Below are 25179 nucleotides of genomic sequence, written 5' to 3'. Positions count from 1 at the left end.
GCTGGTAGTGCTGTGCTCTTTGTGACCTTATGTCATGAGGGATATTGTGTGCACAGATTTCCTCCTCCATTAAGGATAATAAATGCCTTGTCCTTTTGTGGATAATGCAACATGATCTCAACAGAGCTATACTGGAATAACATTTTCCTCCTATGATTTTCCTTAGCTTCAATTGCTAACATGACCATAACCATTTGCATTTTAGGGTAATACTCATGCACAATGTAATAATCTACAGAGAATTTAGTTCAATACAATTCATATCATGACCTGATACGCAGCTCTGAAGACACGTTTTACTCAGATGCTTAGATGGTTTTACTAACCTTTTCTTATATACAAATGCTGCTAAAGAAACAAGCATGAAACACCCTGCACTGAGCAACCACCTGCAAATCTGGACAGCAGAAGTTTTGGCAGTGATCTTTCCTATCAACAGATGGAGACAGAGATAAGGGTTCCACTGGCTACACCACTTCACTGGGCAGTTGCACCTATTGGTTGGCTTTTTTTGGGAGTTTGAAAAAGGCTTCTCAGAAGATCTGTCAGAGTATGCAAAGAGGTTACAAAAGATGGAAATTCGGATCTCCATCATTTTATTGCAAGTATAGCAGGCCTGTCTCATGGAAAACTTGTATTAAAATCATATTCCCACATAAAGTCCTACCATGTATTTTCATCATGGTTGTGAGTAAAACAAGTTGTCATGGTTTCAAATTAAAAAGAAACAACTTCTTTTTTGGAAAGAGGTTTGTGCCCGTACATAGTTCTATCAGGCAGAACTTCTCCAGAAGTGCCCAGGGACTCTCACTTTTCTTTGTGGTGGGAACACTTGTAAAGTAGCTGATCAGAGCAAAACCGGCAAGCTTTGAATCCTGTCGTTAAGAGTCCTTTCTACCCCAACACAGTTCAGTCCTGCTGTCAAAGGCACACAGTGAACTGTGGTCTGGGACCACGGGGGGAAAGCTGGGACACAGTCAGCTGGCTGCGGGCGGTCGGGCGGTGAGAGGGGCAGCACGCCGGGCTGCAAAGCACAGCCTTCCTCCTGCACAGCCTCTCTGCCTCTCCGGGTACCAGCAGAACTTGTAGAGGCTGAGCGAGCGTTTACAGATAAATCAGTAAAAATGTCATGTTCAAAATACCTGTTTAAATAATCTCAGTGTACCTGACAGCACAGATCATACGTTTAATGGGTCTAAGATCACAGGATCTGCACTTCTGAGGTTTCAACATAAGCAAGCCTGTTGTCTGAGGTCCCTGCCTTTGGCATTTGCTCCTTCTGGAACTCTGACAGAGAGAACTTTGCTGGCCTTCAGAACACATTGCAAGGCCAATCGTTTCCATCAAGATTTGGCTTCCTTGCTCTAAACAAAGCCTTATTTTCCTAATCACTGATTTGTTTTCTGATGGACAGTTAATTGGAATAGTGCTGCCCATTGTGGGCAGTTATAAATTGAAGCATTTTCTTAGATAGGGTGCACCCAGTGCCACAGCAGTGGGGAGATTATGAATGATTTTTAAACCCCACACAGATAATAAGGGAATTCAAGCCATGGCACACCTACAGCTGTACTATTGACTGTAAACTGTTCCTTTAAAAGCAGAAGTAGCAAAACACACAGATTACTCTTTGATATTTATATTACTTTGATTTCTAAGACCACACATACATATGCACATAGTTGATTTGGGAAAAATTACTGGCTTTGCATTTTATGTGACCTGTAGAAATATGCAGTATCCCCCTGCCCCACAAATGAATGGACTGTATTTCCCAAGAAAAAGAAATAATCTCAGATTAGAAAAGGAAAAGGCTGTTCAAAGATGAAAAGCACAGCTTGTTTTAACAGGCTGGTTTTATTCTTGGGAAAACAACCCAGCTGAAAATTAAGTGCACATGAGAAGATATCTGATTTAAAGACTACAGATCTGTTTCATAGTTTTCATTTAAAGCTAGGAAGATTGATGGGTATTTGCAAACAGTATCTGCTGCAGAAACTCAGATCCCCTTTGTTTGTAGTGAACTGGTAGATAATAGAACAGGGAAAATTTTAAGGAAGCATAGTCTGGTTAACTGAGAGGACAACTACTAAATACTGCATATATTCCAAAGGGATATCTTGGGATATCTTTGACCAACTGCAACCCAGAATTTAAGGATAGGATAAGGAAAAGAAGATTAGTGTTGAATAACATCTTTTTGCCATTAGCAAAGGCTGAATTCTTCAGAAACCTAAACTAGAAATCCAATCAACACTCAGAACCTGGGGGAAAATACTGTCTTTGGGGTCATCCAAAACTTGTCTTTAAGAGTAAAAAGCCCTTTTCATGGACATGATGAGTGACATCAATGACTGAGGAATTCAGAACTTGCTTAAGATGTCCTTGTGTCTTATCTTCATCCTGCACTTACATAGGCAGTTTTTCTTTGGAAATGAGTAAAACCTTCCCTTACATACACCACTGCTTTCGATAACACCAGTAGTCACAAACATCCCTCCTCCCTTGCCACCTTTAAAATCCAAGAATCAGACATACACAAGGCATTGTATTTTTTCCCTCAGAATGTGAAATATCAAGCTCTCCAAATGACTTCCAAATGAAGCTATTAATGTTACAATAACGTCTATTACTGTTTTAAATTCAGATTTATGTTGACTTCTATGCTCTAGGCAACTCTAAATTTGACTTTTTGCTTCACTTTAACATACAGCTCATTTACTAGCCCCCAAAGAAACTGTAATTTGGTATAAGGTGATTCATTTTTTTCCCCTCTAGACTTTCTTTTTCAGTGCCCTTTACAATGGACTTGAGCCATGTTGGATGGAAACTTCTCCATTGTATGTGGTTCGGTGGCTGAAACAATTTTGTGCTTAGTTTCAAGTGGCTGTAATATAAATAGAAGCCACACCACTTTTTTATGTGGGATGGTGTATTTTTATAACTTAAAGCATGATGATATATTTGAAGAACAAATTAGTCATTCTGCCTCAAGAACTAGTCTGTCTGAGGTATGCCACAAAATTGGTTTCAAATTGTTTACCTGCTGTGGAGCCTACTGGGAGCAAAAAAAGATTCTTGATTTAGGCTTGGTAATTCCTGTATTACAGTTTGGCTCCTTCTGTTCCTTAACTGATTACCATGGAGATGCACTGGTACAGAGCAGCAATACAGTCCTTAATAGTTTATTCTCAGAATGTAGTGTCATGGTTTATCCCTTCAGTGCATTAGAAGTAGCTGATAATGCTGCTCTTTGATCAGACCTGCTGCCTAGCTATGAAAATACAAAAGATGCTACTTAGCATTTACACAGCACTTTTCAAAGAATCATAGAATGGTAGAATGCTTTGGTTAGAACAGAACTTTAGCTCTAGACTAGATCTAACAGACTAAATCATCTAGTCTGACCTCGGACCCTTCTCTTCTCCAGGCTGCCCCAGCCCAGCTCTCTCAGCCTGGCTCCAGAGCAGAGCTGCTCCAGCCCTCGCAGCATCTCCATGGGCTCCTCTGGCCTCGCTCCAGCAGCTCCACGTCCCTCTTGTGCTGCTGCCCCAGAGCTGGATCAGGACTGCAGAGGGGTCTCCTCGGAGTGCCGCAGAGGGGCAGAATGGACAGCATCCCTTTCCTCCAGCATGTCGATCGCACCACTCAGCTTGGTGTCATCTGCAGACTTGCTGAGGGTGCACTCAATGCCACTATGTATGTCATTAATGAAGATGTTAAACAGGACTGGTCTCAGTACAGACCCTTGAAGGACACCGCTTGTTCCTGGTTTCTGTTTGAACACTGAGCCATTGACTCTAGCTCTGGACAAAGTCATCTGGCCAATTCCCTAACCATCTAATAGTCCACCCATCAAATCCTGCCTCTCCAATTGAGGCAAAACTTTCACTTTTTAGAGCCTTTTACAAAAATACCACACTCTCAGAAGTTATTTAAAGGGCCAATAAAATAAACTTCACATTTCCTAAGCATGGAAATGAAAACACAAAGATGATTTCCAAAGTCTGAAAGCCAGCTGGTAGCAAGGCTAGGGCAGAATTCTGCATCCCCACGCTTTAACTCAGGCCATGTAAGTTAAAACAAGTGAAATCCATCTATTTTCAAACTTAGACACAATTTTTCCAGCATGCTAAACATATCTCAGGAGGGTCCTAGGTTTGTAAGGTACTTCTGTGAACTGCAGCTCACAAAAGTTTATCATGTAATTCATTTCTTACAAGAACAGTAACTATTGTCTTAGTATTCTTTCTGATATCATCAGGGCAGATTGTCTATGACAGTGCTTCTTATTATTTCCATTACAGATGTAACTGGAACAAAACAGTACAAAGCCTGGCAATTCACTGAATCCAGTTATCATTTTACTGGTAAAAACACACCAACACTTCCAATTCTTGATTAGATCTGGAGATGATCTCATTTAATATGACAAACCTATAAAACATGTTGAGAAGTTCTTTAACCCTTGTAGTTGAGGGTATGTCTGCACAGTTCTCCAGCCAAAGTCTTTGAGAACTTTGAGCTTAAAATTATAGAATAAGATGCCCTATTTTACAATCAAAAGTTTCCTACCTGGGGCTGCTGAGTGGCAGTGGGTCTCTGAGGAGATGGTATAGGAGTTTTGGACAACATTTGGTTCATTTTGCTTACGACTAGTTCAGTTATATGTTGCCGGTCTTCAGTCTGGTGCTCACCGATCAGAGGCATTGCACAGTCCATGACCTGCAAAATAAGGTCATACGTCAGCTATTGGGAAGGCACCACAGTAAACTCATTCCACATGTCCTTCAATAGGTGTCATGTCACCTATTTACACAGTTGTTTTTAACAGAAGTCAAACAGGTCTGTAGGAATGCTGTATGTTACATCAGAAAAGCAAAAGCCCGAGCGCAGGATGTGGGTCAGCAGAGCAGGAGAACAGCAACATTACAGTGTCTTCCCTTCCCAATCTCCAAGCAACAGACAGGTTCAGGATGACACGTGGGCATACACACTCTGGGAACTCTTGTGGGAAGCACAGAGCACATAAGGAGCATGAGATTTCTTGGGCTATTCAGTGCTCTGCTGAACAACTAAAGGAATTGCGTGTGCTCCAAGTGACAGCTCTGGATATCTTCTCTCTTAGGTATTTCTGTGGCTCGTACCATGTTCATCAGCTGATTAGAACGTGCAAATGCAAACTAAAACTTCATCTTCCCAGCTAGTGTTGGATTTCTGCTAGGGAAGACTGGATCTGTACTGATAAAGATAAAAATTGACATAAGACCTTATTATTATTGATATGCTTTCCTGAAAAGCAGTGTGGCTGCAGTGCAGCTGATGCAAAAAAAGAGGTATTTCTACAAAGAAAGCAGGATAGCAGAGAGGCAAAGAAAAATGGGCACATTTCCATTCTAAATGTGCAGGTTACTGGTGTTCAGCAAGTATTTAATTCAGCTGTTCAGATAAGCAAAACTAATCCTGAATTCAGTCACTTCAGTGGGCTGTAAGCCTTTGTTATTTCTACAGAATACTTGTTACTTCTGCAGTGCATCTACTTGGGGAGCATCTGTGTTTGTTTCAGGGGAAATAAAAGCATAACAACCACAACTATTATTCACAATGGCACTGGCCATTTTTGTTTCAACAATAAAAGGATTTAATTCGCTCTTGCGAAACCACAGTCCCTCTGCAATACTTGTCAAGGCTATTAAGGCAAGGCACCTGCAGCCCTGCATGCTGGTGTTTCTCATAGGTACGGATCACAAGTGACAATAAAAATGATAGTATTAATAATTAAGAAGAAGCTGCCGGGCATAAAGCAGTTGGACTACATTAGCAGCAACATACTGTATGGATGTGATTTTATCTGATCCAGTAGGAGTCTTTGTACAAACTGGGCTGTTTTTGAACCAGTGTGGCAAATTCTGCAGCAGACACCCATCAGCTGTGCTGGTAAGAGAGACGGTGGTGGGTGAAGAAGGCAAGAATCAATAGCAAGGGATCCTCCTGGCTTCTGCCCAACTGCAGATCAGTGAGTTTTATGAAGGTGTTTCAGTACTTGCAAAATGCACAATCCCTGTCTCTTTGACTTTGGAAGTTCCTTCTTTATTGCAGGTAAATGGAACCTGAAAAGGTCCAACAGAGTCAAAAGAGTGCTGGAGGACTCTTGCAGCCTCAAGCTACTTACATGTAAGTACTAATGGCCAGTGAAAACTTTAAACTTCTCTCACTTCTATCCAAACTCTAGCAAAAGGACCAGAAATAGAGCCCTGCTTTGGGAACTGGTAGGGCTATTTTGGCTAGAGAGGGTGACCCTTAGCTCTTCAGTTGGGCATTCTGCTGCAGGCTGGTGCCTTGGCTATTTGTGTTACTTCCCCAGCTTGTGTAGTTGAAGGGAAGATGCTGAAATTTTGTGGCAGACCCGATCTGAAGGTGTTGTTAATGACTGACTGTAGGAATGTGTTGATGGCAGTGTGACGGGCATCCACTGTTTGGCTGTCCAGGATAAAACATACAATTTTCAGAGAGGGAGTTTTTCCTCCTCTCACTATATTAACCTTGCACAGCCCTTACCCAACCACAGAAGCAACAGTTCTGTGTTTCACAATTGTGTGAAGAACACCTCACTTTGCTTACCTTCCACTTACATTAAAATCATTATTCGGAATGCCTGTGAAACAAATGGCCTCAAGTAAGGTCCTGCCAAAGGATTAGACAGGATTAAGGTCTGCAGGATGGGGTTCTGACCAGATTGCTAAGTTTAAATACTTCTATGACTGCAAGTTTACATATAAACTTTCTTTAGGAGACATTGCTGTGTTCAGCAGAACATGTGGGGGAAGCATAGTTCTATGGCGAGGGGTAAAAAGCAGCAGCTTTGAGAGAGCTCAGGACTTCATGTCCACTTCAGCGGAGGAGATTCTGTTTCTTGAAGACAGTATTTTCAAGCGTAGCTGCCCTTTTCACATCCTGAGGCAGATTCAAATGCTCATGGCATTAAAAGCCACAGCCATGTACCCTTGATGACCTTTTGTCAATTGGCCAGGTTTTGATGTTGTTGAAATCCCCTGACTGCCAGACTTGAACAAATATTGTTGGCCAAAGATACACGGAACCTAACACTGAACAAGTGCTGAGTCAGGTGCCCCGTCTGGAATGACAGGAAGCTACAGTGTGTTTTGGTGTTTTACTGAGTAAAAGATAGTAGCCAATGTGTATAAAGAGAAAGGAAGGCATCAGGCTATCAAGATCACTGCTGCTCCCAAAGTGAGATGTCACAAACAGCTGAGTAAAAGATTACAAAGGCTTTAAAGCAGCTCCACTGCAGGACATTGCTGGTCAGTTCAATACCTGACTGGACCTGGGAGGCAGCATGGTGGGGTGGAAGTCATGGGTTGCTGGAGCTGGAGGGGCTCTTACCACTGGGAGTGCTGGGAGGGGCAGAGCACCAGTTCATACCCAGCACTGCATAGGCTCAGCCTCCCCCTCCTGCTACTGCTGCTGGGACTCCTGGAGAGACCCTAAGCTGCTATTCCTTGGCAAAGACGCTAACAACAAGGTGACTGTTCCACATTGGGTGGGTTTTGTTGTCTTTTTGTCTTTAAGAGAATGCAGGCCAATTTCCTTCCTAGTAAAACAATGACAGCAGCAATCAGTAACGTTTCATATAAATGATCTTAAGAATTAAAACATAGTTTGGGTAACACCACCAGTTTTTAAAAGCTGTGAGTGACTAACAGGAGTGTCAAACTGGCAGCTCCCCCACTTTAGAGGACTTGACAAAGTTTAAACATGCACAGAGCATCCTGTTTATAAACAGTCTATTTACAGCCTGCCCTAGTTTTAAAATACCATTTTAAACCAGGCAGCTTTTATTTTTCTCTCAGCACCTCGTTCAGCTGTTCAAAATCCTGCAGTTTCCACTAGGAAGGTGTGACAGAAAAAAGACATCTGTGATTCATAAAATCAAATACGTTACTTTTGCAGATGCCAGTAAAAACATGGGGCACTATAATGACGGTCACTTAATTCACATCGCTTGTATCTTTCATTGATACGCATTTCAGTAACCAATCCTATGGAATTAATTCCTCTTACCACCCAGAAACTGTATTTCGAAATGCACTTAACACATATTTGCATGAAACTATGAGACTGATTATATAGATCAGCAGTACTAACAGAAACTACAGGTTCAGTTCAACTCAATACTGTGAAAAAACACCTTTCACTGATAGGACCCTTTAATGAGTGCCCTCTGCTGCTATTGTGGCTAAGGCAAATACTTGAAATTTGGGCTGCAAGAATGAGAAATGCAGTTTAACTCTGATGAATATGAAAGGCAATGGGATGGGATTACTAAAGGAGACAGTGTAATTATAAGATATCAATAACTGCGAAGAGATCATCATGTTTGAAGGAGAAACTACTCTGCCATTGCCCAGACACAGTTCTCTTACGCGGTATGTTTGCTACCAAACTATTAAGAAAGATCTCTTGCTTAGAGCTTTATGAAGATCAAGCCTAAATGGTGCTGGGGAAGACACAGTTGGGGCAGCTGAAGGAAGGGTAAAGGTAAGGAACTCTTGTCATGCAGTGGAAGAAAAAGGGGTTTGTCAGGATGCTGCAGTACGAGAGGGTCCTGTTGGACCAGACAGAGGGCTTGCAAGTCACAGTGCCCAAGGAGTCTGACAGAATAGTGATACATAGGTTCCATATGGAAAAAAAAAAAAGAAATACAGAAGATATGATAATGATTGGTAAGTGCAGAGCAAGGAGGAATGAGTTTCACTGCAAGTCAGGGGAATTTTTAAGGTCCATGCTTGAGAGTGTGAGGATCAAGAAAAAGCATTACTTTGTGCGTAAGAGAAGCAAACAGGCTGTGTTGCTGTGTTCCACGTGCTACTTCTCTGTGTTGTTTTTTCTGGGACCTGGATGTCTGCAGCTGTGGTGAAAATTTAGACCGTAAAGGCAGAGGCTGATAGAGATTTTAATTTAAGAGATTTTAATTTAAAATTATGGGGAAAGTAACTGACATTACAGGAAACTAATAGTCTGAGGCGGTCATTTAAGACTGGATGGGATGTAAGAAAAGATGCTGTGACTTCTGAGAAGTAAGGGAGTGACTGGAGATGAAGTAATCCCGGGGCTTTCCCCGAGGTCTCGATAGTAGATGCAGGAATGGTTTGTAATCGGAAATGTAACCACACCTGAGGAGTCAGGAGAGGAGAGTACAGCAGCAATTCAGTGGTGACTGGTAGGAAAGTGTTACAGTCCCTCCTGTAGTGGGTGAATAACATCTGCACTAAAAGTAAGAACAGCTGGGAAAGTGAATCAAGCATTCCTAGATGAAAGATCCAGTGCCTATAGACACATTTATATGCTCTTGGTTTAATCTGCAATGAAAACAAACCAAAGAAATGATTGCTATGTCCAGTCAAAGTCCCTGCATGAAGCTGAATTTGTATGTTGCAAATGTAGTAGATTGAAAAAAAGTGTAAAATATATAGAAAATACAGTGAATATCAGAAAAATGCAAAGACTTTGAAGGGAATGTGTAAAAGAGATTGATTTAATCTGTAAAAGAACAGTTGAACATCACAATGAATTTTACCTGTATTCACCCCCTTATTAATAGAATATGGTTCATTGTGTATCAAAGACAACATTAAGATGGTCACATATAAGAAGTGTAGCTGTTGCTAATTTAAAATGTAAAAAGGTATTTGTCAGGTGTTTTGACAAAAGATACAGAAATCATAAATACTATGGGGAAAAAAAAAGGCGAGTAACTGTGCCTAGGGTGGAGGCCAGAACACTAATGTTGTTCATGCAGGCCAATAGTTATTGGTCCGCTCAAATGGAAACTCGTGTCCTAGCAAAGCCCATTTGCCCCCTTCATTAACTATGTCACGTAATTGACTTTTCTGCGTAAAAGAACAGCTGATGTCATTATTCCTGGAATGGTGTCTGGAAAATGTCAGGGGATTCAATCTGTTCCTTTCAAAACAGAAAAAAAAGGCCCAGAAGAGTTCATTGAAAAAGCTGAATTTTTTCTGATTAAGTTATATTAAGTCCTATTAGGAACAATTAAGCTATATCAAGTCCCATTAGGAAATGTAGGAATGCTCCTTGGTTTGGAAATAGGAATCTTAGCTGATAGATGTGGTCTTAACTGTAACTTTGTATCACCAAAAGAGTAATTTTAGACTCCTAAATGTTCAAAATTCCTAACAGTATCGGAACATAAAACGAGAGACTTCCGACTTTATCAGCTATTGTAGCTGGATTTAGTTCCCTTACTAACCTGAATAGAGGATATTCTTGAATGGATGGAAAGCCACGTACACGTGCAAAAAAACATGCCCATACTTATTTGCCACTTCTGCACCCATTTATCTGCCAAATCCCGGATTTAGAGATGCAGTTATGTTTCAAGAGAGGTTTTAAAATCTGTTTATTATAGGAGACTGGTATCTACAACATTGGCAGACATGGTAAGAAGTGAAACACCTCCCTCTCTTCTTTCTGAGCAATGTTGATGTTTGTCATGCTTTGGGTGGAAGGTCAGGCTAAGTGAACTCCAGAGATCCTTGCGAATCTGAGTATGTCTAAACCCTGTGATACACCACTTACATGGGCACTACCAACTAGCTCTAGCAGAATGTATCTTCATGTCTTTGTCCAGTCTTTGGTACTGGAGTTTGGAAATGTGTGCAATGAAGACAGAAGATTAAGCAAGCTCAGGAACTTCTGAGCAGTCAGAAGTACAGCATTAGAGGCTTGTGCTCATTGAACCAGTGCCGCAGCGCTGGTGCTGGATCACTGCACCTTACGCAGTTGGATATACTCTGGAGTGAGTGGTACATGTCCTAGGAGTCTGACGGACTGCAGCACTTTCAGAAACAGTATCTATCACACCAAGACTTAAAAAAAATATAAAAATTAATCTGTTTCTTCATTTCTTACATTGGTTCACAATGGCTGAAAACATTCTTCATGAAACCCAAATGGTTTCCATCTTTCTAGGTTATAAAACACTTGGAAGCTGATTTTAATACAGCTTAGGGTAAAATTAAGCAAGTAGAAATAAGACACCTGCAGCAGCCATCCACCCATTCAGTTCTGAGCAAAATTTGGGAGACTTCCTGTGAGGCCAGTTTAAAAGATTCTGTTACATTTATTCTCTTTTACTGCATTTATCATCATGATAGGAGCTTTTCTTTAGCTTCCCAGACCTCTGGTTTTCCAAGAATGAATCATGAAAGATAATCAGTGGAGACAGGAACATGAACAATGTGCAAATATCTGTTTCTTCTGGTATTAAAACTACGGAAGTGTTAATTTAAAGGTTAAAAGTCTCTCTAAGAAGTTTAATGGACCTTAATTTGATGTCTTACTAGCAAGAACTGGTGACACAGTTACAAAGTTGTGTGTTGCAATGTTGTGTTAATGAAATGTCTGTTTCTACAGCTTGTCTCTGGCATCGTGATGCTGGGCAGCTGAGTATTCCAACTGAGGTGAAAAGAACAGAGCCTAATGAACAGCTGAGACTGTTACACAGCGTAGCAACTTGGTCTTCTTCCTCATCAACCTGACAACCCTTCCTTCAAGGTGACTCTTTAATTAGCTGATTGCTCCCTAGTAGGGGTTCGGAGATAGTTCTTTGGAGTACAGCAGTACAAGACAAGAACCACTTCTCTTCTAGAGAAGGTGATGTCTTCCAGGGAACAGCCTCTAGGAAACCATGTTCGTTTAAAAATCAGTTACCTCTTATAGTCCCCATCTAAGAAAACTGTAGACAGCTTGTGGCTGCACAGAAAAACACAGGTTGTATTGGGCTTGAATAATATTATGACCTCAATATTTTGCCCTGTCTTCATATTGGTCTGGATTTTTTTGGGCGGATGCATAAAGTATCTCCCACCTGCACTTCAAGAAGGAACAACTGGACATCCTTCCAAATCCCCCTACATTTATAGCAGTGCGGAAAGATGAAAGGTACACTAAAAATGCATTCTTCTTACATAGTTTGGGAAGTAGTAGTAGTATTTGGCTTCAAACGTTGCTCAAATGAAGCTTGTTCAAATGCCTACAAGTCACTAGATGGCTGCAAAAACATGAAGATAGTGATACACAAAGAAGCACTGGAAACTGCCCCAGATCTATAAAATGGACCCAAATCTAGCACCCAAAGCTATAAAATGTGAGAAGCTATACTTACACTGCAATTTCTTGGTTTTCTATTACATTGAAACCTACTTGGTCTCATCCCATGAGGGAGACGTCTACAAGAACCTAACAATAATAAAGATCTGCATTTTTATTTCATAACAAGGTTTATGTATGCAGAAATCAAGTGTCTACAACTATACTTCAGTGTAGTAAGTTTTTCCTTCACTGAAGTTCAAGCCTTCCATATTATTCCTGAACAGCCATTACTCACACAGCAAGCACACTGCAGAATGTGAATGGCAATGAGGCTTTAAAAGAAGAGCAAGTTATTTAAAAAATCTCCTGCTTTTAACTAAATACAGATACAATAGAAACTATTACAGAAACTAGAAAAAAATATGGTGACCCTTATTGAAGAAGTGGAGCAAGATGCCTGGCCCCAACATTATGAACCAACACATTCTTACCTGCAATGTAAGCATAGGATACTAGAGCATTGACAAAGAATCACTTTCTAGTGGTGTTTTTTAACAGGTACAGCTAGCACGTTAGATTCATGAGGCACAGTGTTGTACCGATTCGCTAACAGCAGCCACTGGCACAATTTGTTGCTCCACGATTTGGGGAATAAAAGAAAGCAGAATGCGAAACCACAGAATGACAAAATGACCATTACAAAGCAACTGCATGGCTACAACACTAAACCAATAAAATTATTGGTATAGGTTAGAAAAGGACAATATGAAATTAATTAGTAACTTTCCAGAAACAGTAATCGAAAAGTCACTTACATGTTATATTTTCTAACATTAGTTAAGAATGGGTTTTTTGAGCATGTCAGCTGTTACATGTAATATTTAAACACTGTAGATATCTTAAAACTACTGGCTTGGATTATGCATGTCCTAAAGCTCTTGTCAAACACCTTTGTCAAAACATGTGCTATGCGCCAAGCAGCTAGTCCTGTAAAATGCTGCTTTCCCAACCTCATTACAGAAAATCCTTCTGAAGTTAATTTCTGTTCATATATGAATATATGAAGGATCCTTTAGGAGAATTCTGCCCTAATTCACATTCACTCTGAAGCTGGATGACATTTAGGTAGGCTTTCCTAATGGGTGTTACGTGGGTTGAATGTTAACTAAAAACTCAGGAATAAGATGTCTGCATACACCACTCCATACATTAGGAAATGTGTGTGTTCCCTGCCAGATCGCACCTGCAGAACTAGGTAAACCCAGTATTTATGGACTCACTGTCCTGCTCAACTACTGGGTCTTCAATGCAGCACATACGTGCTGGCTTTAATAACACATTTATTTTCCCATGCTGAGAGTAGACAAAAGGCAGTATTTTTCCCCTCTCCTGGTGCAGACAGTCTTGTACTCTTTGTTGTACGATGGAGTTATAGTGCAATAACTGTTAAAATTATACTGTAATAACTGTTGATGTAAGATGGCTTTTTAGTAGGAAATGATCATAAATTCTGTAGATGTTGTGTTGGATGCGAACTTTGCAAACAATTCTACATTTCCGTGTCTTGTACAGATTCTAAATGTCCTTGCTGGTGAGCATTACCATCTTCCAAACAATTCATCTGATTCTACAGAACAGCAAGAATTATCACGCTCCATCCGCTCTTTCTTTTAGTTGCAACATCTATTATGTACACTACTTAAAATGCTCCATAAACCCAGTTCGTCACGTCTCCTGCAGTCCTTAGAATTCTGGTCTTTGAATACATGACAGTCTCTTGCATGGAAAACTGGGGATTTATTCTGAAGCAGGAAGTGAGGAAGTCTCGTGGTCAGTTATACAGTTTGCACTGGCTATTTCATTCTCAAAACCCTGCAATCGTACTCTTGTTTTGTATCTTGCATGCAATTCTTTCAGTTTTTAACTACTATCGTATGAGGTAAGACAACTAATATCTTATGTCTCAAAGTCATCTACATTTATTTTATAGTTTAAGTAGTGGGGTTGATATTTATTGGACTAAGGCCAGCCAAATCAGCATGAACTATCTCATATGTAATGAATTTAGATAGATGGGTGTGTGTAGAAAATGCTGAGACCCATCCTTGGAGACGTTTAAGGGCTGTGGGAACTGCAGATCCCACAAAGCTTTAAATGGCACATGGGAGGCTGCCAAAGCCCAGTTGCTGGAGGGGAGCTTACTTATGAGCAGCAGTCAATACCTTCCCAGTATGCAGGTATGTCTGAGCTGCACACACGGTTGCAGCCAAGCTGTGAAGCAGCACACAGGACAAGTCTTATGTTCAGGAATCTCCCCTATATTGTATCACCAGAAGTCAGAGTGGTCACTCGTATCTCATTCAGGTTTCACTGGGTTAAGCGTTACAGATTTAACAGGAATCTCGGGGTGCGGTGCAAGGGAAAGTGCTCTTATGTGAAGAAGCAACAGAGGAAGCTCTGTATGGAATCCTAAATTCTATGCTATGGTGAGTTCTGACAATCAATAAGGCACAGTGAGCTCTGATTTGGCCAAGGAAATGGGGTGTCTTGAACTTTTCCTCAATGTCTCAGTAGGTAGGGTTTAGTACTGCTTGTTTTGCTGAAGGTTTAATGCTGCGACCTGCTCAGTGCTTTAAAGTGGCATTGATTGATTGGTTTGGGAATTATTAGCAATTGCAACAGTGATAAATAAATTTGTGAAACTAGAAGAGAAAGAAATGAGCTGTTTGACACTGTGACAAAACAAAGTCTCACTTCTACAAAGCTCTTCTGTTACAAATGGACACAAAGAACGAGAAAGGGTTAACCCACCATCTCCAGGTCATGGTTTACAAAAAACTCTTATTTACTCTCTTTAGCAAACACTCTTTTTAGCAAATATCAACCTATTTTGGAGTGGGGAGGTTCTGAGGACCCTTGCCTACCTCCTGAATAAAACCCTAAGAACATGAAAGATGCTGAAGAAATCCTGAATTGTGTGATAGGCCCATGATAGGCTGTTTATGGGCAAAGTTATCTTTATCCATAATAAACTTCAGGTAAATGAAAAACTTCACAAAACTACCCACAGCAGAAACTTCTGATTCATGAGGAATCAGATCTTGATGGTAAAATTTAGGTTACAAAAAAGTAAAGTTGTTTCCACTTCATTCTTAATTTCCCTCTCCATGTAAAGGTATAATTTTGTTGGGGTTCCCTTGGGATAGTGCTATCTATAAACCTTCCAGGAAAAACTGCTAAGCCTGCTCAGGAAAGGGATCATAAGGGCTGGGAAAATATGACATCCACATTTGGTTTTGTTTTGTAGTTTGTGTACATTTCCTCAAACACTAAAAGACATTACCAGCCATATGGTTACATTTTCCAGCAAGTGCTGCCACTAACTCGGACATGTGGCTTTGTATGATGATGTAAACGTTGCTCAAAAATACACAGCCTTTCCTGAAACACACACAAGCCACTGCCTATCTATCAGGAATGTTCTTTACTTGGGGGGTTGCAATATATAAAAGCATATATTGAAAAGAGAGGATTGCTTACCTCAAAAATATAATCTTTTCCATCCTTTCCATGGACAGCTTTAACAGCACAGATGTCCAAACCACCAAATATTTCAGAGCAGGTGTCAACCCACAGCTTGTACCTGTTTCGTAAAGATAAGTTTCTCTGTGAGTATCTCATCAGGCTCTCGTTTGCCCACAGGCTCACCCAGGAATGCATTTTACAGAACATTTGCTCTTTAAATGCAGAATTGTCACTTGATTGTCAGTTTTACTGAATTTGTATTTCCCAGAACAGTGGCTGAGAGATCCTGGCCTGGTCACTCTGCTTTTCCCCAGTAGAGTCCAGAAAAGCTGTGGCTCTGTATCCTGACCCAGTGTGATGCTGGATTCTATCCCACTTCATACTGGTCCAAACATGCATCTGCTCTAAACAGTGAGTAACGTGAAGATAATACATGCTGAAACACAAACAGCACTTAGCTATAGCCCACCCTGCCCTTCCAGTGCCCTTATGCAGGTACAGCCTGCTAGCTGGGGCTGTACTTCACAGAAGGAGGGTTCATCATCTGACCAGATTTTGTGGCTTCAGCGTGCCAAGGGGCTTTAGAAAGTCAGGAGCAGGGTTTTTATTTTCCTGTGCAATTCAAACATCTGCATCTGTGCACACATTCAGGTGTGATAATCCTCTTCCCTATTATGCTTCGTAGTGTACCTTATTACAGATGGGGTTTATACTTTCATCAGGAAAACCAGAATGAGAGTCTCCATGCTAATTTGTGGACCCAACTGTATTCCAAAGTAGCAACAACAGCTTTAGATACGCATCATGAACCAGACAGAAGAAAAATCAAAACCACCCTACAGATGATGCAAGAGGAACAGACGTACACCACCATGTAAAAGTTACGCAGCACACGGGCAAGGGCAACGTCCTTCGTGTGGGGTTACAGACAACCCCAGTAAAATTCAACTGCAGTGTAGAATTCCTCTTAGTTCTTTACAACTCTTAAAAAAGGGCAGTGTTTCATACAGCACTGAGCAGAACTCCTCCGCTCATTTTCAAACCTCATGGTGAGAAATACAGACTGAGGAAAGGCCAGTTCACCCTGTCTGCATGGAGTAAGAGCAGTTATTTTTCTTTCTCTATGAATAGAGAGATTATCTGACTAACAAGGGAATGAAGTGGGACTTACTAGAGAAAGAGTGAGGCAGTTCCTGTGATCAAGCACCGAACTGCTGGGACAGAACAGGGAGCCATAATGCTTTGCTGAGAGCATGCTGAGGTGATGTAAGCTCTGTGTGTTTGCTTAGGGGCAAGGACTGACTCACACGACACAAAACAGCATTGAGAGCTTTGATTAGCTAATGTCCTAGCTGTGCATGGGCACTGGGAAGTGATGAGATGATCCTGAAAGGTTACGGAGGCACAGCTCCACCAAATGAAGGACGTTTGCTTAAACCCCAAAGTTCTGAAGCAGCCATTTATCATGAACTTTTTTCTCTTTCATTGGCCAGCATTTGAGTATAAATGAGAGCTATTTCCTCCCAGAGACCCTCTCCTGAGCCAGCCTTTGAGCCACGATGATGGATTTGCCACATCATAGTATTTTCCATTGCAAAAAAATTGCTGTAATAAACATAGCATTTGACTTCACTGGAGGATCAAAGGGAACTCGTTACTGGGCTGAGAGTCTTATTCATAAATAAATATCTTCAGTAACAGCATCCTTTCCAAGTAAACTTATTAGGTCACATTCTCTCTATTTTCTGATATCGAATCTGTTCCAGTGGAAAAGGTTTATTTTAAGCAGAATACAAAGACATCGATACAAGTGTTTGAAAAGATCCTGATGGTAATATTTTAGCAAGGAAAATAAGTTTTTTCCTGTGAGAAACATGTTTTTTGTCCAAAGTGAGAGGGTTTTTTGGATGCCTGACAATTTCAACATCTGTAGATGCACTGAGTAGATGCACCCGACTGCTGGCGTGCACTTGCTTATAAGTAACTTTTGCTTTGCTGTAAAATACCAATGCATATCTCAGAAGTACCTTACAAAGTCCTGAAGGCACCAAAACTTGTCTTTAAGAGTAAGTATCTGGGCTTCATATGAAAAGAAATGAAGACATTTTCTTTAAAATACTGAAACATGAATGAGATCTGTGAAAGGGTTTTTAATAGTCTGTCTTCTGCCAACAAACACAGAGCTGGAAAAACACAGCTACATTTGGAAAGAGAGGTCTTGGATGGAGTAGCTTGTAGTGTTTTAAATCCAAGGCTTGCCCAGTAGGTTTGACAAGAGGTCACCGTTCTTGTTTTCCAGAGCAGATATAGTGTGCAGCAGCCTTGGACCTGGCAGAGCATGAACTACTGCTCCTTGGGTGCCTGACATGACAGATCTGGTGTGCCAGAGGAGGTGGGCACAGTCGCATGGGTGTCTTCGCATCCTGCCTGGGGAGCAGTGCCTCTCTGAAATGGAGGGGTCAGTAAGAGTGTGCATCACTGAAATGGGCTTCTTCTCCACCTTGTCATGGTCCCTCACTGTGCCACATTCTTTCTTTTCTGAATGTCTAGACTAAGGTTTGTATTCAGCCAACAGTGTCAACTCGGGCAGTGCTTTCAAAGCACTCCTTCCTAATTCATGACACGTTCTGTGCAGGAAATGCATGTGCATCAGACTGGGTTGCTTTTGAGGTGGACATTAAGCTACCTCCACTCTTTAGAAAACTTCAGTTTGCCCTCCTCTTCCTTGCTCTGTGTTGTGCACTTCAGTGGGTAATCAAACAAGAAGCAGAGCTATGGGATACATACCCCTTTTGTTAAGAGAAAACATCCACCTTTCCCATGCTTTTTTCTTCATCAGCATAAAGAAGTTTTGGATTGTTGGCTAGTGGTTTTTTTAATGGGAAAATACCTATTATGCTCTACTTATCTTACATTCAAAAATGGAAGCAGAAGCGAAGCACAGAGAGCATTTACAGTGAGGCAGCTGGGCAAGGTGAGTGTTTCATCCTCATTACCCTCACTTGGTATTGTTTAGTTTTCCTTATTGCAAGACTAAAGTGCCTGTGTTTGTACAGAGGAACAGCTCATGCACTGTAATCGCACACACTGAAGCACTTTCTTTTCCCTCTCTGCAAAGACATAACCTCACTTTCTAAAGGAAGGTGAGGGAAATAAGAAAGAGAAAATAATGTGGCTCCACTCCATCCCCAGAGGAGAGATCAGTGAGGACACAGTCTAGACAGGGGTTGGACAGCAGGGAGTTGTAATTCCCGTCTTATTTGTTTTCACCTTTCCAGGGCAGGCAATGGTTCAGTTCCTGTGTCTCCCTCAGCTCATAAGAGGGACCAACTTGTAGGTTTCAGGCTTTAAAACAAAAACAACCCATGAAACAACCAATCCCCCCCAACGGCAACCGACTACTGTTGAACATGGAAGCACCTTACAAATTGTACTGCTATTGTATGGGCTTTTTTCAGCTTCCAGTGGTAGCAACCTTGGAGAAGCTGAACAAAAGAAAACTCAAAGCCATCAAAAAGCCCCACAGATTTATTACGGAGGGAGAAAAGGCTGCATGTTGTGGTGAGCTTGGAGCAAATGAGTGGTAATTGAGAGGAGGTCTACCAATGGCAGACCTGAGCTTCAAAATGGTACTGCAAGGAGGATGTTTCTGACTGGACTGTAAAGTATTTAGCATAAGGATGGGAGAACAAGAAAAGCACAGTAAACCAAAGTAGAGCCGGAATGATGACATGAGGAAAACGAGCTTCGGTATATCCCAGCATCTGGGTAAAGCCTCACAGTGCAGGTCAGTGGAAATTCCATAAATGAAAAATAAGCAACGTAGCAGGACTGAAAAAAGAGAAGAGAAATATGATTTAAACAGGCAAAGTTGAGACCAGGGTGCTTGGTTAGAACAGATGATGTCGAAGGAAAAAAGCTTCAAAGACTGTAGTATGGGGTAAGACAGCCGGGGAAAAGGGCAAATGAACCAGCGGAAATGGCTTGAGAGGTTGAATCCAAGAAAAGGAATTTTCTGAAGGGAACTGCAGTGGTTTTCTAGGTTCAGATATGGATGTAGGAACCCAAGGGTGCAGCACCTAGTACTACACTAAGGCTAGTACTTAGTTTGGGTAGTGAACACTGAGTCAAGTCATTTGGAACTCCCAGCTCATGTTCATGTTTCCACACAGAACAAGACACATGCATATCTGTGCACTGCACAGCAACAGTGCAATGTTAAAAACTTCATTGCAAATAAAATCCCATTAGTTTTGGGTTGTTTTTTTTAATTACCTTGTACATGAGACTCGACTTACTTATCTGACATAGCAATTTGTTCCAGCATTGCAGAGCCCGTGTTTGTCTTCCAGTTTCCGGATATGGAAGTTCTCCTGCAAGGGGGAAAATATTACAAAGACAGCCAGCGGCTTTGTATTTTCACTCTCTCTTAAATTACTCTGAACGTCCCATGAACACTGTAGCAGTATTTACACCTTTTTCACCCCTGGCAGCTTGTGACAGAACATCTAAAACGTGAAGACTTCTAATAGGCATCACAGTGTCAGTAACACCCGCTCTGCTGTAGGCACGTTCTGCAGTATGACAGTACCGGGAACTGCTGTCCCCTGCTCAGGCAGTTCAGACCTTCCTTTCTAGAAAAGCGCCTATGATGAAGTGAAAGCCTTAGCAAGAAGCTGTTACTGGTTATAAAGGGTAGACTAGTTTGTAACAAACTGGTACTGCAAATGTCAACAAACTGAAGCTTCAGCTTCTCATTTCAACTCCATACCGCTGCAGGGCTAGGTCCCAATACTGGAAAATCAAGATAGTTACGTTTTTAACACCACTGAAGTGATCTCAGAGCTCTTTTAGAGCTGGATTTTTGTTTATTCTACAGTTTTCACTCTTTGCTAGTTTACGACTATAACCCAAATGGTTTATGTCAGTGCTTGAGTGCATCACCTGCTATTTAATCCCTGAGGAAAAAAATCATATAGAGTGTATTTCTTCCCAGATCTAGCACTGCTACCAGGGCTGAGGAAATTACTGTTCTCTGAAACCTAAATGCTGTACTGGGAATAGGCGAACGATACAAATTATGAAGTGTTTCCAGTTAGTAAAATAAGAGGAACATCTGTAATGTATTAAAAGTGTATTAGGCAGCAGCTATAGTTTTCTCTCCATTTTTCCATTAACCTAATTATGAGGGTCAGTAGCAGTTGTGGGGAAATCCCGACTTGTCTATGCTGTGTTCTCTGTCGGTGTGGGAGAAGGGGGAACACGCATGTTGAGTGCTGTGCATAAGTCTGCCCAGTAATAAGGCTATTTAGTGATTTTTGGTTTATTATCTAAGGTTATATTTATATATACCCATCCCTGGCAGTGTTCAAGGCCAGGACGGATGGAGTCTTGGGTGACACAGTTTAGTGTCTGGTGTCCTTGCCCATGGCACGGTGTTGGAACTATATGATCTTAAGGTCCTTTCCAACCCTAACCAGTCTATGATTCTATGATTCTGTATGTGTCTACTTACAAGTGAAAAATCGTAAGTTCATGACTACTCTGCACACATACTCTGCGTCAGAGGATAATACTTCTCACAAATCACAATTCAGATCTGTTGTAGACTTCTCAAAAGCAATATACTATTTAAAGTGTCTTTTAGGAAGCAAGATGTGACCAAATCAGAGAAAAAAAGAAACTCTTAAATTGCCCTGAAGCCTTTTCACAAGTATCTAGTTCAACATCCTCACCTGCACTGGGGCAGTCTCAGCACTACTGACTAGAGAAGAAAACGTGGTTTGCTTTAAGCCATGCTTTCAGCCCCTGATTTGAAAGGTCCCTGTTGAAGCTGAAGCAATCTCCTGACCGGCTGCTTGGCTGGCTGCAAGGATGCTGCAGGTATCAGGTGAGGCCTGAGAAGAACACTATGGACACAGACCTGACTGGTGCAATCTCAGCAGCTTGTGGGCTGGACACAGAACTCCAGGGAACAACAGGGGTTCCATTAGACCGTGGTTAAGTGATATAAAAAGCACCCAACCAGACCAGCTGGCACCTGAAACCTTAGGTGTCATTTCTGCAATTCATATATGGTTTCCTCTGCTGAAATACAAAGATTTCCTTCCCTCCTTCACTTCTGTTCTGATAATAGCTAAGGGTCTTTCGCACTGTCATTTTCTCCTTTTTTACTGAACACTGAATAACATACCAAACAAACCCTAACACTTTTGAGTGCTTTACACTTAACCTGTTTTCACTCGATTAGGTCTTTGCAAAGAACGAACTGTTTTAAAACTGGGGGAAAAGGAATTGTGATTAGTATAAACAATTCATAGTAACTTATGCTTCCCCTTCCCCAACGCTTTTCTGCCTTCTTTAGTACCATTTAAAATACAAACTGTTGGGACAGGGACTTGCCATCAGAAAAACACATAGAAATGTCTACCTGCAACTCTTGTGCAGGCGGCCTGCTTGGGGTGTGATTCTATGGCACTGCTGCTCTTTGCTGTAGATTTGCTCTACTTTTGTTTTACTGACCTTCTGATCAAAGTCAAGTTATGGATTTACAGTATTGCTTTTGGAGAGAAGATCTGGATGCAGTGGTTTTGTATTGCTGTTTTTCTTCATTGTGTGTGACCCTTTTAAACTCTATTTCCTTGAAGTCAGATGAACTCTGTAATGGTACCAAGTGTAGTTAAATATGCGTCACACAGCGCTTTGAGGAGCTGTGGTATTTAGAGGGATTCAGTGCTGTATTTGGGCTATAATCTCTACTGACAGATGATAAGCACCAGTGTTTTGTGAGTCATGGATCCACTTATACCACAATTTCCCACAGCATTATAAAACTGAAGCTCTTAATAACTCTCTTTAAACTACAACCCCAAATGTCTCATTGGTATTTTTTGTGGTGGCTCTCTAAGTACTCTGTTCCTGTGTCACAGAACAAAATGAGAACCAGCTGTAAAACGATATTCTACTGACATAATGTATGTGTGCGCATACGAAGAGTTTTTTAGACATTTGGTACATCTCCTCTTCATGATGCTTTGTAGCCCTGGAATGGTACTGCATTTTTGGGTGTGATTTAACTGTATGAAAGAATCTGGAGAACAAATGCCTGCTAGGCTTTTAGCATTTGGATGAACCCGTAGTTTCTGAGTAGAAACTTAAAAATAAATAAAAGGTAGGAGGAGCAGGCTGTCATTTTAGCTTATTTTTGCTGTCCCTTAGGCCAAATGCTTCTTCTGTGAAGAAACATTTATGTCTGAAAATGATAAATTTACCATTGGCCGACTCTTCCAGAATTACTCCAGACACTGAACAGCATTTAAATTTCCAGTCAAAGAAAAAAATGTAGGGCTCTCTCCTATGAGATGCAGGGTCCAATTTGTACCATAGGGAATGAACCATCAAGTTACTAACATTGCATCTGAGTGCTGGTATCTGGTGGTGTGTCATAACCATTAAGAGTTGGGCCTTATCCCTAAGACTCTGCCACTCGGGAGCTGTGAGACAGGCAAATCAACTCTGTTTATTATGAACAACAGAGGAGGGGTAGCACAGCATGAGAAATCTGCCTGTCAAAGCTCCAACAAGAGAGGAAAGTACCAGCCTAGCCTTGGAGAGGCAGAAGCGGCACGAAAAGGTGTGAGACAGCAGGAGGCTGACTGCTGACTGGAAGGAGAGGATGCTGAATAGCACGGAGTAGAATAAAAGGGGCAAGGGAGAACCCACGGCAACAAAAAAGGTTAGGCAGAAGGAAAGGATTAAAAGCCACAAAGTGGTCTGGAAAAGTGGTGGGACTGGATCAAGCGATGGTTTGGACAGAGAGGAGAGAGGTGACCTAGGGGTGTAACAGTATGGTGCTGTTAAAAAACGCAGGATGGATCTCTCCGGACATGGGGCTAAAGCCACAAAAGGTAAACAGTCTGGAGCACCAATGTAAGCCAAACAAGAAGAACTGGGATTAACTTCCCTGGAGAAGCCAGGGGCTAGAGGCTGTACTGCCTATAGAGAGAGGTGGGGTATGCCCAACACACCTAAAATTCCGCCGGGAGCTGGAGTCAGCGCTCCTGTCAGAAAACTGGAAGTCACCAACAGGGAATTCCAGAAACCTCTTGATCCTCACAAGCTTTTTGAGTCTTATGCCTTGTCACTGTGGACAACGCAGATTTCCACACCCCTCTTTTGCAAAACGTCGGTAATTCTGGGTTCAGAATAAAGCAGAAGGATTAAGTGTCTGTCCTGGGTTTAGCAGTAGCATTTTTTCTCTTAGTACTGCTAAACCCAGGACAGTGTCCATACTGCTGGAGGGACCTGACCTACAGGAATGGTATTTCCAGCAGCGCTGTGTTGTGCTTTGATAGGGCCCCCCAGATGCACAGTGAGAGGCAGATGAACTGGGGGGTTGTTCCTGAAAGGCCTTATCTTTTGTATTCTTACACAAACACCCCTTAAAGTCATACGCCAGGAGAGGCCAGCAGTGATTCATGCAGTTTGGATCTTGTGACAGTCATGTCTTAGGGGAGAAGTTAAGAGTACACAGCCTTCCAGTATCGACCTAAGGTGAAGTATCTTGCCCCTTCTCCCAACCCTGTGCAGGTTTTACCTTCTCACAGAGCTTGCTGGCTGTTCCTGAATCACTTGACACTTAATGCTAACCCTGTCCTTCACATTATAGAACATTTTACCTGTTTTCTTTAACACAGCTCCAACTTCTGCTTCTCTTACGGTTTATGGGTTTGATCGGAGTTCAGTTGTTTTGACTGATAAAGAACTTGTCTGTACCTTATGAACATCAACATACAAAGAATCTCTGATCCTTCCAATGTTACAGGAGTTCCTAGAGAAATATCTTTGCATGTGTGGTGTGCATATGTCAATGCATGTGTGTATTTTTATCCATGTTTTGTTATCTTTTTTGTGCCTCAGAAGTGTAAGCATGAGGGAGCAAAGACATGAGATGATCTAACTTGTCTATGAAACAGGAATGAAATCAGTGTTATGTCAGATTACATTGCTTGATAATTGAAACAGACTGAAAATATGCATAAATACAGTTAACCATAGCTCAGCTACTATGTCATAACCTACTTTGCTCCTGTAGTTTAATGTTGTCTGCGAAACTGAAACACCCTGGTAGACTGTCGTATAGTCAGGATCCTTAAAAAAACACCTGGATTCTAAAGTTAAAAGAGATTTTCATCCCTATATCTGAAGGTCACTGTGAGATTAGAATTCTTCCTACACGTGTTATGTTAAAAGGAGAGTAATTTGTTGCATTAGAGTGCTATGATTCAGGTTTGTGTGAATGAATGCCACCTATGTCCTTAGGAAAAATGTTACCCTAAGTTGCTGAAAAGATACCAAGGAATCTGATTTAAAAAGTCCTCTATAAAAACAAATCCTCTTCCAAATGCTCCTTTCAGTAAATGAAAAAAGAAGCCAAGGTTAGCAGGAAAACCCCTCTGGCAGGCTCACCTGGTGTCTTATTCTCCTCCTCCCAGCCACAACCAACTCAAAGAAAGCCTT

At 41.4% G+C, this 25179-nt stretch overlaps 1 protein-coding gene and 1 long non-coding RNA gene across 8 annotated transcripts in view; one reads left to right on the top strand and one right to left on the bottom strand.

The window, feature by feature from the left end:
* The window catches only part of LOC136018405 (uncharacterized), a 63551-nt gene extending 49684 nt beyond the window's left edge, over nucleotides 1-13867 (top strand). For all 6 annotated transcript variants that reach the window (XR_010614391.1, XR_010614393.1, XR_010614392.1 and 3 more), the window contains 3 exons: nucleotides 6100-6174; nucleotides 11458-11598; nucleotides 13708-13867. This is a non-coding gene — a long non-coding RNA (uncharacterized LOC136018405). The remainder of the gene's footprint in view (nucleotides 1-6099; nucleotides 6175-11457; nucleotides 11599-13707) is intronic.
* SYN2 (synapsin II) overlaps nucleotides 1-25179 on the bottom strand; it is a 174375-nt gene that overhangs the window by 18992 nt on the left and 130204 nt on the right. For both annotated transcript variants that reach the window (XM_065687616.1, XM_065687617.1), the window contains 3 exons: nucleotides 19959-20033; nucleotides 15676-15778; nucleotides 4576-4725 (listed from right to left, as the gene is read on the bottom strand). In XM_065687616.1, the coding sequence (XP_065543688.1) occupies nucleotides 4576-4725; nucleotides 15676-15778; nucleotides 19959-20033 (328 nt within the window). The remainder of the gene's footprint in view (nucleotides 1-4575; nucleotides 4726-15675; nucleotides 15779-19958; nucleotides 20034-25179) is intronic.

Source organism: Lathamus discolor, chromosome 7 (genome assembly GCF_037157495.1).
Source record: "Lathamus discolor isolate bLatDis1 chromosome 7, bLatDis1.hap1, whole genome shotgun sequence".
In the NCBI taxonomy this organism is placed as follows: Eukaryota; Metazoa; Chordata; class Aves; order Psittaciformes; family Psittacidae; genus Lathamus; species Lathamus discolor.
This window is presented reverse-complemented; position numbering and strand designations above follow the sequence as displayed.